Source organism: Anolis sagrei, chromosome 4 (assembly GCF_037176765.1).
Source record: "Anolis sagrei isolate rAnoSag1 chromosome 4, rAnoSag1.mat, whole genome shotgun sequence".
Classification (NCBI taxonomy): domain Eukaryota; kingdom Metazoa; phylum Chordata; class Lepidosauria; order Squamata; family Dactyloidae; genus Anolis; species Anolis sagrei.
Window position 1 is genome coordinate 8,634,916 of NC_090024.1, and position 13,730 is coordinate 8,648,645.

At 42.8% G+C, this 13,730-nt stretch overlaps 1 protein-coding gene across 2 annotated transcripts in view; it reads left to right on the forward strand.

The window, feature by feature from the left end:
- TSNARE1 (t-SNARE domain containing 1) overlaps positions 1 to 13,730 on the forward strand; it is a 565,931-nt gene that overhangs the window by 141,869 nt on the left and 410,332 nt on the right. For both annotated transcript variants that reach the window (XM_067467251.1, XM_067467252.1), the window contains one exon: positions 8,864 to 8,991. In XM_067467251.1, the coding sequence (XP_067323352.1) occupies positions 8,907 to 8,991 (85 nt within the window). In that variant the 5' untranslated portion in view covers positions 8,864 to 8,906. The remainder of the gene's footprint in view (positions 1 to 8,863; positions 8,992 to 13,730) is intronic.

The window sequence follows — 13,730 nt, forward strand, 5'->3', positions numbered from 1 at the left end:
CTGCCTCCCATCGATAGAGAATCACATTTATCGTCTGCTTCTATTTTATGGTTTTAACATTCTTTGCAGAATGTTACCTGTATACATTTCTTAACTCTCTGGTTTCATTTACACTGTAGAATTAATGCAGTTTGATAGCACTTTAACTGCCATGTCTTAAAGTTGACAGTCCAACAACATTGCCCATTTAATGTGCTATGGGGTGCATCTACACTGTAGATTTAATGCAGTTTGACACCACTTTTAACTGTGATGGCTCAGTGCTATTATTTTGGCAGTTGTAGTTTGGTGAGGAGATTCCACCTGATCATTAGGAAGAACTTCCCAACTGTGAGAGCTGTTCAGCAGTGGAACTCTCTACCTCGAAGTGTGGTGGAGGCTCCTTCTATGGAGGCTTTTAAACAGAGGCTGGATGGCCATCTGTTGGGGGAGCTTTGAACATGATTGTCCTGCTTCTTGGCAGAATGGGGTTGGACTGGATGGCCCACGAGGTCTCTTCCAACTCTAGGATTCAATGATTTGATGAGGCACCAGCACTATTACGCTAAAGAACTTGTAGCATTGAGCCATGACAGTAAGAATCATAGAATCATGGAATCAAAGAGCTGGAAGAGACCTCGTGGGCCATCCAGTCCAACCCCATTCTGACATGAAGCAGGAAAATCACATCCAAAGCATCCCCAACAGATGGCCACCCAGCATCTGCTTAAAAACCTCCAAAGAAGGAGCCTCCACGATGCTCCAGGGCAGAGAGTTCCACTGCTGAACAGCTCTCACAATTAGGAAGTTCTTCCTCATGTTCAGGTGGAATCTCCTTTTCTGTAGTTTGAGTGGTATCAAACTATCTTAATAATTATACAGTGTAGACGTACCCAAAGTCACTAATGCAAGGTTGTAAAATGATATCAGTCTTGAACTTGTTCATATCCCCAAATTGATCAGCATTTCCCCCCCTTTTCCTTCTTTTCTATAGAAGTCTTTTGGGTTTTGAGCGTATCAGGCAGTCTCCAGGTTACAAACATTTGACTTACAAACAACTCCTAGTTCACAATGAGTGGGATTGGGGAAATGAGTTTTAAAGGCCATTTTAATGTATTTGCTGTATTTTAATTCGTTTTTTACCACACTGAGCTTGTTGATCGAAAGGTCGCAGGTTCGATTCCAGGGAGCGGTGTGAGCTTCCGCTGTCAGACGTAGCTTCTGCCAACCTAACAGTTCGAAAACATGCAAATGTGAGTAGATCAATAGGTACCGCTCCGGCGGGAAGGTAACGGCGCTCCATGCAGTCATGCCGGCCACATGACCTTGGAGGTGTCTATGGACAACGATGGCTCTTCGACTTAGAAATGGAGATGAGCACCACACCCCAAAAGTCAGACATGACTGGACTTAATGTCAGGGGAAAACCTTTACCTTTACCTATTATTATTTAATTGTTTTGGGTTTTTTTTTACTTTGTTTAGTGTGGATAGATGTTAGCTGCCTTGAGTCCTCATGGGGAGAAAGCTGGGATATAAATAAAGATAATACCACTAATAAGAAGAAGATATAACGAGGATACTGTTGTTTTCCTCCCACGGGAATTAATGAAAAACACAATTTTCTCTAATCTCTATATTTATTGCACAATTTTTCTACTTTACGCCTTTTCCATTCATTGACTCAAAAACATTTCTACATATCATTTTCTAGAAATGCACATTTTGGCAGTTAACATTATTTTCCTTTTAATAAAGAAATAAATGAATGAATGAATGTCTGAGTGCTGCGTCCATTTCTTAGGAACACTTTGTAAGCCTCAGAAATGTCCAAATGATTTCGACAAAGTGCACACTTTCCCAGAGGTCCAGGGATGTGTTAAAATGCTGCTTTCAACCAAGTGCCTAAGTCCAGAAAAAATATTTCTTGAGAGAAAAAATACCTGAATTTTTAATAAGGAGAAATGTAATGTCATGCAGTTTTTCCACGGTGTGTGTGTATTTATTAGATAAATTGTTATAGTAAAGTATGGCAATGCATAGTAGATATTAGGCTTGTGCATTCCGAGTAAACCACAATCCGTTTCAGTGTCCTGGATTTCGGTGGAGGCTCTGCTCTGTTTTTCGGGAGCCTCCCGAAATTGGGAGGGCAGATATTGTGAATGATCACTACTGAAAACAGAACTCTGCAGGATTGCGTTGGTCACTGGATAGGTTTACACCCAAGGTCCTTGGCTATATTTGCTGGGGGGATTAGGAAATTGTCGTTCAAAATTTAATAATAATAAATAATAATCTTTATTTATACCCCACCACCATCTAGCCAAAGGGGATTCGGGTAGTCCCCAAACTCCACCAGTGTTCACATTTGGGCATATTGAATATCTGTGCCAAGTTTGGTCCAGATCCATCATTGTTTGAGTCCACAGTGCTCTCTGGATGTAGGTGAACTACAACTCCAAAACTCAAGGTCAATTCCCACCAAACCCTTCCAGTATTTTCTGTTGGTCATGGGTGTTCTGTGTGCCAAATTTGGTTCAATTCTACAATTGGTGGAGTTCAGAATGCTCTTTGATTATAGGTGAACTATAAATCCCAGCAACTACAACTTCCAAATTACAAAACCAATCCCTCTCCAACTCCACTACTATTCAAATTTGGGTATATTGGGTATTTGTGCCAAATTTGGTCCAGTGAATGAAAATGCATCCTGCATATTAGGATTCCTAACAGTAGGAAAATTACAATTATGAAGTAGCAACAAAAATAATCTTATAATTGGGGGTCACCACAACATGAGGACTATATTAAGGGGTTGCAGCACTGGGAAGGTTGAGAAGCCACAGGGAGGAGGGAGCAAGCTTCCTTTCTGCTTCCCTGGAGACTAGGACGCGGAACAATGGCTTCAAACTACAAGAGAGGAGATTCCATCTGAACACGAGGAAGAACTTCCTGACTGTGAGAGCCGTTCAGCAGTGGAACTCTCTGCCCTGGAGTGTGGCGGAGGCTCCTTCTTTGGAAGCTTTTAAACAGAGGCTGGATGGCCATGTGTCAGGGGTGATTTGAATGCAATATTCCTGCTTCTTGGCAGGGGGTTGGACTGGATGGCCCATGAGGTCTCTTCCAACTCTTTGATTCTATGATTCTATAAGCAGTGATCTAGAGGCTAAGACACCGAGAAATGTATTTAAATGACAGGAAAACAATTCTCCCTAAACATTAAAAAGATGTTCATGGTGGTGAGAGCTGTTTGGCAGTGGAATATGTTGCTGCCTTTGAGTCTGGTGGAGTCTCCTTTTCTGGAGCTTTTTAATAAGAGGTTGTATAGCCATCTTTCAGGGGTCGTTGACTGTTTGCTCCTGCGTGGCTGAATCTGGTTAGACTGGGTGGTCCTTATGAGTTCTTCAAACTCTTTATTTATTTATTCATTCATTCATGTCTTTGGTCACCAAATAAGGTCTGAAGCCAGAGTGGAGTGATTCCGAATGCTCCACTTCTACCAAGTCAGCCTGGAGTGGCGAGACTCCCTCATATGCAGCACACAGTGCAAGACATCATTTTTTGGCAACTCGACTTCAACAGTCATTTTCAGTGAGTAATTTGGAAGAGTTTTGACATATCACTTCCTGAAGCACCCCTGGCACTTTTCTTGAAGGACTCTGAGAATGTGGCACGCTTCACAGAAGAGAGCGAGTGGCAGGGGAAAAGAGAGAAAGGACGGAAATTAGCTTAAAGCCAAAGTCTTCTTGAGCAAAAAAAAGATGAGAGGGAATCCTGCTTCCATAGATCTGATTGACCTCTGACTCTCACAGTGGGAAACTCAAAGAGAACACAGGGACTTGACCAATTATTCTGCACTACGTCCCAGCCCTTGAAACATATATATATATTCCTCCTCAAAGGGAGCGCCAACAATAGCAGTTGCTCATAAATTTGGAATTCACAGCGAGAGGAGCCAGCGCTCTTCCAAAAGATGGAAAGATTAACCCTCCCTTTCCTTTCCTCTCCCTCTCCCTCTGTATGTTCTCCCTCTCATTCTCTCCTTCGTAATGGAATTAAATCTCCAGAAATAGATAGGTTTGACAGTATAGCAGCAATTTTGGAGTTTGGAGTAATAAATTATTGATCGGCGATTTCGAAGGACTGGTTTTGAGACCGAATGTGCATATGCTTTGCTATGGAAATCCAGATTAGGTATTCAAACTGGGCCAAGCAAATATTCATAAACATAAGCCATGCTCATTTGTAGAGATTGGCTTTTTTAAAGGGATATAAATCCTTAACTGCTTCATTCTCCTGAAGGAGGAAAAATACAGAATTTTCCCCCTTTCTTGAGACAGTTGTGTGCATTTTTGAAGAAATCATAGAATCATAGACTTGGAAGAGACCTCATGGGCCATCCAGTCCAACCCCCTGCCAAGAAGCAGGAATATTGCATTCAAAGCACCCCTGACAGATGGCCATCCAGCCTCTGTTTAAAAGCTTCCAAAGAAGGAGCCTCCACCACACTCCGGGGCAGAGAGTTCCACTGCTGAATGGCTCTCACAGGCAGGAAGTTCTTCCTCATGTTCAGATGGAATCTCCTTTCTTGTAGTTTGAAGCCATTATTCCTTGTCCTAATCTCCATGGAAGCAGAAAACAAGCTTGCTCCCTCCTCCCTGTGGATTCCTCTCACATATTTATACATGGATATCATATCTCCTCTCAGCCTTCTCTTCTTCAGGCCAAACATGCCCAGCTCCTTAAGCCGCTCCTCATAGGGCTTGTTCTCCAGACCCTTGATGTTCCTTGATTCATGAATGGGTGATGCTGCGTTTGGTGGTCCCTCTGTAGACTTGTCCACAGCTGCATGGTATATGGTAGACCCCTGCAGAATGAGAGGATCCGTCTTGTCCTTTGCTGAACGTAGCATTTGTAGAATAACTGCAAGACCGAGAACAAGCCACGAGAGTTAAGACAAACATCCACCCAGAGGAAAAGTGTTCTTGACATACATCAAGGGAATCACTGACCACATAGAGAAGCTGATGAGGAAACACAACATACAAACTATCTACAGACCCACCAAGAAAATCCAACAAATGCTACGTTCAGCAAAGGAGAAGAGGGATACTTCTTACTTCTGCAGGAGTCTACCGTGTACCATGCAGCTGTGGACAAAACACGAATCAAGGAACATGAAAGGCACTGCAGACTACTTCAACCAGAGAAGTCAGCCATAGCAGTACATATATGTTATTTGCAGTGCAAAAAAACAACAACAAAAAAACACATGAACGAACAATTCAATATTTAAAATTAAGAACAATTGTAACCAACATAAACTTACCAAGATTTCAATGGGAAGTGTGGGACAGATGACAGTCAAATTATTTATTTACTTTATTTATTTACTTTGCTTATATACCGCTGTTCTCAGCCCGGGGGCGACTCACAGCGGTGTACAACATAGAAAGAACAAGGTACAAAATTCAAAACACAATCTAAAATATCCAAGTCCAGCATTAACAAAAACATCATCATCAAAAAACATCATGATTACTACGAAGGCCATTCCGCGTCGTCTCATCGTCCAAACCACAATTCAGTACCATTTTCCGTTATTCCATTCCTTTTGTCATTACCAATTATTGCACTTCTTGATTAGGATTGCTGTACTGATGTGCCTTCAAGTTGTTTCAGACTCAGGACGACCTGAACTCAAACATTTAGGGCACAGGCTGGGTAAATGACCTTGGAGGTCCATATCTGGTTCGCATGCCTTAGTTTGGTGGCCCCTGGACTAGATCAAGGGAAGTTGTGGTTCCATTCTCTTCTGCTTTGGTCAGATCTCACTGAAGTAACCCTATGTCCAGTTCTGGGCATTATATTTCAAGAAGTATATGGACAAGCTGGAAAGTAACCAGAGAAGGATAGTCAAAATGCTAAAAGGCATAGAAGCCATGAAACTCGATGAAGAGTGGGTTAAGAAACTGAATATCTTTAGCCTGGAGAAATGAAGATTAAGAGGAGACATAGAGTTGTATGACTAGAAGTCATTTTTGACTTATGGTGATCTTAAGGTTTTATCTACTACAGGTTTCTCTTAGGTCACCGGGAAAGGGGGGGGGGGGTATTGGCAGGGCTTCGAACCCTGGTCTCCAGAGATGTAGTCAAATCCCAAAATCACTATATTATGTTGGCTCTTATTCTTTCCATCAAGAGCAAACCACTGACCACCTGCTGCAATGCACCCTGAGCCCTGCCACATGCACAATGGAGGACCTTCTTGCGGCAACACCAGAGGCACTCCAAGTGGCCAGATACTGGTCAAAGGACATTTAATCAACTATCAAGTTTGCAAATTCTGTGTCTTTTGTATGTTTGTTTGTTTTGTTCTGTTAGAAATGTAATACAATGGTCTGGTTGCCCCTGACACAATAAATAAATAAACCATCATATTTGTGTCTCATCCTTTATATGGAGATCTCAGGCTGTGGGACAGATAATAAATAAAATTTAAATCTCATCCAGACAAATTAAAACACTAACAAGACCAACACAGTTTTGAATTAAGTGATTCAGTCTAGGTTATCATTTGTTCTCATGGGAATTCAAGTGTTTTGGATGATTGAAAAATGACCCACTTCCACAGCATTGCTTATAGAATAAAAAATCAGTGTCCTTCCACAATATCAAAACACCTGGAGCCAAAAGAAGCAGATGTCTACATGAGTTTGGACACTTCTTCTGATCAATGCCCATTTTTATAAAGAATAAAAGAATAATAGCTACAACTCCCCCTTTTTTGTGTTACTTCTGGTGTGAGAACATTGGCTGTCTACAAGGACATTGCACAGGGGATGCCTAAATGTTTTTGATATTTTACCATCCTTATGGGAGGCTTCTCTCATACCCCTGCATGGGGAGCTGGAGCTGACAGAGGGAGCTCATCCACGCTCTCCCTAGATTTGAACCTGCGATGCGTCCTGCCAGCACTAGGGTTTAATCCATTGCATCACCGGGGGCTCCTACAACTCCGTATTATTGAACCAGGGCAGTTAAAATGGTGTCATACTGTTTTCATTCTATAGTGTAAATGCATCCTAAGGCACACTGCCTTAGTACATATTGTAGGGTAGATTTAAGCATAATATGGCCACTATAACCTTGCCAACCCATAGGTTTTATACTGATCCCCGTACTGGCATTGCAAAATTAGGATTACTTACCTTGTAAAACAGATATTCTGCAAATATAATCGTTTCCCAGTCCTTGCCCACAAACATGTTTCAGATCATGAACAACAATTTATCTCGAGGTTTTCAAGCAGAGGTTAGACAGCCACCTTTCAGGGATCCTTAAGTTGTAGATTTCCTACACTGAAACAAGTTGTTCTTTGGGATCCCTCCAAAGCTTACGACCTTGCACATAGTTTTATTCTTAAACACCACTTTCTGCTTCCCAGATAAAATGGAACTATTATTTGAAGTACAATTCTAGCTGAATTCCAAAACACTCTTACTTGACATGTTGAGCACAAGCAGCAATTGGATCCAAGTAAACTTGCATAGGATTTGTTGTGTGACTGAGGGCCATTTTGCTATTTATTTAATGAAGAGAGTTGCTTCTTCACCTTTCCTCTCTCCCTAGGAAAGCGAGGAAAGTATTCCTACTCATAGGCCAAGAGTTATTTTCCTTGTTAACTATTGCAGTAATTGTCGAAGGCTTTCATGGCTGGAATCACTAGGTTCTTGTGGGTTTTTTCGGGCTATAGAGCCATGTTCTAGAGGCATTTCTCCTGACGTTTCGCCTGCATCTATGGCAAGCATCCTCAGAGGTATGAGGTCTGTTGGAATTAGGACAATGGGTTGTATATCTGTGGAATGGCTGGGGTGGGGCAAGGAGCTCTTCCCTGCTGCAGTTAGGTGTGAATGCTTAGCTGATCACCTTCATTAGCATTTGAAGGTCTGCCTGAGCCTGGGAAAATCTGTTCCTGGGAGGTGTTAATCTGTGCCTGGTTTTTTCCTCTCTGTTGTTTAGCTGTTATAATTTTAGAGTTTTTTAATACTGGTAGCCAGATTTTGTTCATTTTCATGGTCTCTTCCTTTCTGTTGAAATTGTCCACATGCTTGTGGATTTCAATGGCTTCTCTGTGTAGTCTGACATGGTGGTTGTTGGTGTGGTCCAGCATTTCTGTCTTCTCAAATAATATGCTGTGTCCAGGCTGGTTCATCAGGTGCTCTGCTATGGCTGACTTCTCTGGCTGAAGTAGTCTGCAGTGCCTTTCATGTTCCTTGATGCGTGTCTGGGCAATGCTGCTGCGTTTGGTGGTCCCTATGTAGACTTGTCCACAGCTGCATGGTATACGGTAGACTCCTGCAGAGGTGAGAGGATCCCTCTTGTCCTTTGCTGAACGTAGCATTTGTTGGATTTTCTTGGTGGGTTTGTAGATTGTTTGTATGTTGTGTTTCCTCATCAGCTTCCCTATGCGATCAGTGGTTTTTTCCTCATCAGAGAGGAAAAAACCAGGCACAGATTAACACCTCCCAGGAACAGGTTTTCCCAGGCTCAGGCAGACCTTCAAATGCTAATGAAGGTGATCAGCTAAGCATTCACACCTAACTGCAGCAGGGAAGAGCTCCTTGCCCCACCCCAGCCATTCCACAGATATACAACCCATTGTCCTAATTCCAACAGACCTCATACCTCTGAGGATGCTTGCCATAGATTCAGGCGAAACGTCAGGAGAAATGCCTCTAGAACATGGCTCTATAGCCCGAAAAAACCCACAAGAACCTATTGCAGTAATGTCCACTGGTTTCTGATTTCTCCTCTTGTTTGTTTGTTTGTTTTTTTTTAGTGAGGTGTGTTTTTAATTTTGCCATTTTTTCTTCTTCTTCCAGCTTGAAAAAGGAAGTCCACCCCCCAGAGCAGTCTTGAACAAAGATGTCCTACGGTTCCATTGATGGAAGTGGGTTTGGAAGCCGAAATGCCTTCGGGGGACCTTCAAGACAAGGATACCAACCTTTAGGTACTGGTTGATGCTTTTCCAAACTTATTCTCAATCTCTTTCTCCTCTGTGGCCATGACCTCTGTCTTAATAGGTATCATTGAAGTGCATATTGCAAAATTCAGAAGTCTGCATTAGCTATGAGAACAGGCTTCCTCCAAGCTATTGGAACGTTAGAGCTTTTCTTTGAAGAGCAGACTTGGATGTTGTATTTGAATCTCTTTCGTTTCCTCTTTTTTCCTTCAAAAACTACTTGACAAAAGATGAGCCCAGCTGATATTAGAAATGGGGTACAGCACTGCAGAGAAGTGGGGATCGGTTTCCTGCCTGATGCAGCTCTTCATGTGGCCTTTGACTCCTACATATGTCTTTGTATTAATTTTATTGCTGTTGTTTTGTGCCTTCACATTGAATCCAATTAATGGTTACAATAACGTAGGGATTTTTTGCAAGATTTATTCAGAAAGATTTATTCTGAGGCTGAAATAATGTTGCTTTTCCTTAGGCATCCATTCAGTTTCATGGCTTAGTAGGGATTTGAACCATGGTCCCATGTCCTTGAATCACTACATTGGGTCTAATGATTGAATTTTATTGACAAGATTTCTTTAGAGGAGGTTTGTTGTTGCCTTCCTCTGGCAGGGAAAGAATTTGATATGTCCAGGTTTTCCATGGCTGACCAGGGTTTCAAAACTTAGTACCCCAAAGTCCCCATCCAACAGTTGAACCATTGGGTTGTTGTAGGATTTCTGGGCTATATGGCCATGTTCTAGAGGCATTTTCTCCTGACATTTCGCCTGCATCTATGGCAAGCATCCTCAGAGGTAGTGAGGTCTGTTGGAAGTAGGAAAATGGGTTTGTATATCTGTAGAAAGACCAGGGTGGGACAAAGGACTTTTGTCTGCTGGAGCTAGGTGCGAATGTTTCAACTGACCACCTTGATTAGCATTTAATGGCTTGGAAGTGCCTGGGGGAATCTTTCTTTGAGAGGTGATTTGATGTGCCTGGTTGTTTACTCTCTGTTGTTTTGCTGTGGTAATTTTTGAGTTTTTTAATACTGGTGTCCAGATTTTGTTCATTTTCATGTTTCTTCCTTTCTGTTAAAATGGTCCACATTTCAGTGGACATGCTTGTGAATTTCAATGGATTCCCCCAGGCACTTCCAAGCCATTAAATGCCATATAGCCTGGAAAACCTACAACAACCCAGTGATTCCGGCCATGAAAGCCTTCGACAATACAGTTGAACCATTTCAGCATATTAGCTCTCGGATATCACTAAGGATCAGATTTTGCCATGAGTGCACGTGGAGACATCTGCTTAGGTAAAGTATCTGAGGAATCCAGTGGGGAATATGTGTATGTTCATAACACCAATGCATAACATTCACATATATTACAAAATGTTTTCTAGAGTATAGGGAAAAAAGTAGAGGAACTGGCAAATACCTTAAAATTAACATAGAGCCAAAGAGAGTGCGTCAAAAATGACTTCAAGTTTATGAATTCGTTGGACAGATTTGATAGTGGTGGTGAATAATTTCAAAGTTGAATTTACCCCATAGTGATTGTAAGAATCATTGGGTGCCTTCAAAACATGAGCAATTGACAGTCATTGATGTGGGGCTCTGGGCCATCTGCATTTAGCATCATCATCTTTGGCATTGGTTTTTAGCTTTCATCAGCTCAGAATCTGTAGCTTTCTCCTTTTTGCAGGCATGTTGCTTTGAAGTGACATATGCATACGTTGGGTAGGTTCCCAAGCTGTCATTGCTGGTGACGGAAAATGTCAGTCAGCTAAGTCACGGGGGCTAATTTGGAAAGCAAATCTCCTGCCTTTGAACATGATCTTCATCAGCAAGATGACGACTATGTGAGCAGGATCGGTCTGTGCAGAAATCCCACACGACTGTGTGGGAGAAGAGCATCTCATCCTGAGATAAACAAGGTGATGCTGGATGGCCCATCTCAAGGGCTGGAACAGTCAAAGTCAGTACCTCTGGATATATGGACAGTGTCCTTAGACCATGTGCTTCCAACACCCCTAGGCATGTGAAGGACATTGGCAACTTCCTACAGAATTACAGTCTATCCACAATCTCCCAAGGAACACCTTCTTAGCAGCTATGGATGTGGAATCCCTACTGAAGCATGGACTACAAACTGTCAGGAACATAATTTCAGATAGGACCATATACAATAGCTTTACTTTTGGTTACAAGATTTAACTTGTAATGACATAGGCACATACCATACTATGCCAACATCTTAATGGATGGCCTCGAACAACATTTCCTCAATACATGCACCTAGACATATCTCCTGTACCTTATTTATTTGTTGTGTCAGGGCAACCAGTCAATTATATTACATTTCTAACAGAACAAAGCAAACAAACAGACAAAATACAAAATTTGTGAGTTTGGTAGTTGATTAAATGTCCTTTGACCAGTATCTGGCCACTTGGAGTGCTTCTGGTGTTGCTGCAAGAAGGTCCTCCATTGTGCATGTGGCAGGGCTCAGGTTGCATTGCAGCAGGTGGTCAGTGGTTTGCTCTTCTCCACACTCGCATGTCAAGGATTCCACTTTGTAGCCCCATTTCTCAAGGTTGGCTCTGCATTTTGTGGTGCCAGAGCGCAGTCTGTTCAGTGCCTTCCAAGTCGCCTAGTCCTCTGTGTGCCCAGTGGGAGTCTCTCATTTGGTATCAGCCATTGGTTGAGGTTCTGGGTTTGAGCCTGCCACTTTTGGACTCTCACTTGCTGAGGTGTTCCAGCGAGTGTCTCTGTAGATCTTAGAAAACTATTTCTACATAATTTTCTCCAGTACCTGAAATATATTGATAACATCTTCATAATTTGGACTGTTGGAAAGGGCACACTCATGAATTCCCAACAAATTTCAATAAGAAGGTCCGGAGAAAGAAACTTCTTATTACATAGTTTTTTTGTGCTTGCCCGGATCTCCTTTATCTGCCCAGAAGATTTTTAGCAGCATTGGCCTTAGGAAAATGGGTAAGGAGGGCTGAGAAACACAAATGAATAATAAATGAATCATGATAAATTGCAGACACATATCTGTTTTAGGAAACAATACAATAAAAGCAAAGAGCAGAGTTTTGTTCTAGCCCAGTGGTTCTCAACCTGTGGGTCCCCAGGTATTTTGGGCTACAACTCAAAGAAATCCCACTCAGTTTACCAGCTCTCTGGAAGTTGAAGGCCAAAACATATGGGGACCCACTGGTTGAGAACCACTGTTCTAGCCAATCCAACTTGTAGCCAAGTGCCTTCTTAAAGCAGGCAAGGTAAACAGCAGCTGGCTTTGGAATTTCTTACTGAGGATGTATGAAAAGAAAAACAGAAAAAAGGAGATAGATGAACAAAACTTTATCATACCTTATTGTTCTGTCGCGCACTGGGCCTGTAAAGAATTTCCTTTAGAACAGGATGTGCAACCTTTGCCCAGCGGGAAGCCAGGGGCCCCAAGGAGAAGTTCTCAGAGGTTTTCCACCACAAATGATCTTCAGATGGCTTGTGAAGTATAACAAAGTCCTTTATTAATGAACAATCAAACAGAAACTTCTCTTGACTTCAATAAAGCTAAACAAATGCTTCCAGGCTTTATTCAACTGGTGGCTTCCTAATCTTGCTCACGGACAGGCAACTGTGTTCAATAACTCCTTCTTTACTTTAAATGGAAAATCCCCTTTTTAACTTCTCCCAGGCTGACTGTAATCTAACCCTTACTGATGTGGGCTCCGCTACCGGGTCGAACTGCGTCTCGAAGCACCGAGTGGACCTACCAGTAAAGGTTTAGATATTCTCCAGCTGGAGTTCTTTGGTCTTTAGGGCTGTTTTCCCGGAAATCTTTAGATACTCTTAATTATTATTATTATTATTAACTTTATTTGTACCCCGCTAGCATCTCCCGGAGGACTCGATGCGGTTTACACAGGCCGAAGCCTCAAAACACAATACAATAGAAAACATAACACAACAATAACAAAGCAAATCAAAACAGTAAGCAAAATAACGACAATGGCAGTACATCAAGACATTGTTAAAAACTGGTTCGGCCGGCGCAATGGGGTACAGGGTTAAAAGTGCTGAGTGGCAGGAGGCACGTAGGATTAAAAGTGCGGTGTGCTGCGACGATTAGTTATGCTAAGGTGCTACTAGGACTTGGGGTGGGGATTCCTAGTCAGAGAAGGCACAACGGAACAGCCACGTTTTTAATTTCCTTCTGAAAACAGCTAGAGTAGGGGCCTGTCGGAGATCTTTTGGAAGGGCGTTCCAAAGTCGGGGGGCCGCCACAGAGAAGGCCCTGTCCCGTGTCCCCACCAAGCGCGCTTGCGATGTGGGTGGGATCACGAGCAGGGCCTCCCCAGATGACCGGAGCGAGCGTGTGGGTTCGTAGATGGAGATGCGGTCACGCAGGTAGGGTGGTCCCAAACCGTTTAGGGCTTTGTAGGTAAGCACCTGCACCTTGAATTGGGCTCGGAAAATAAATGGCAGCCAGTGGAGCTCCTTAAACAGAGGGGTAGACCTCTCTTGATAATGAGCCCCGGTTAGCATCCTGGCTGCTGCCCGCTGGACCAACTGAAGTTTCCAAGCCGTCTTCAAGGGCAGCCCCACGTAGAGCGCATTGCAGTAGTCCATTCTAGAGGTGACCAAGGCATGGACCACCCCAGCCAGATTAGCCTTCACGAGGTATGGTCGCAGTTGGCGCACAAGTCTCAGTTGCGCAAAGGCCCTCCCGGATACC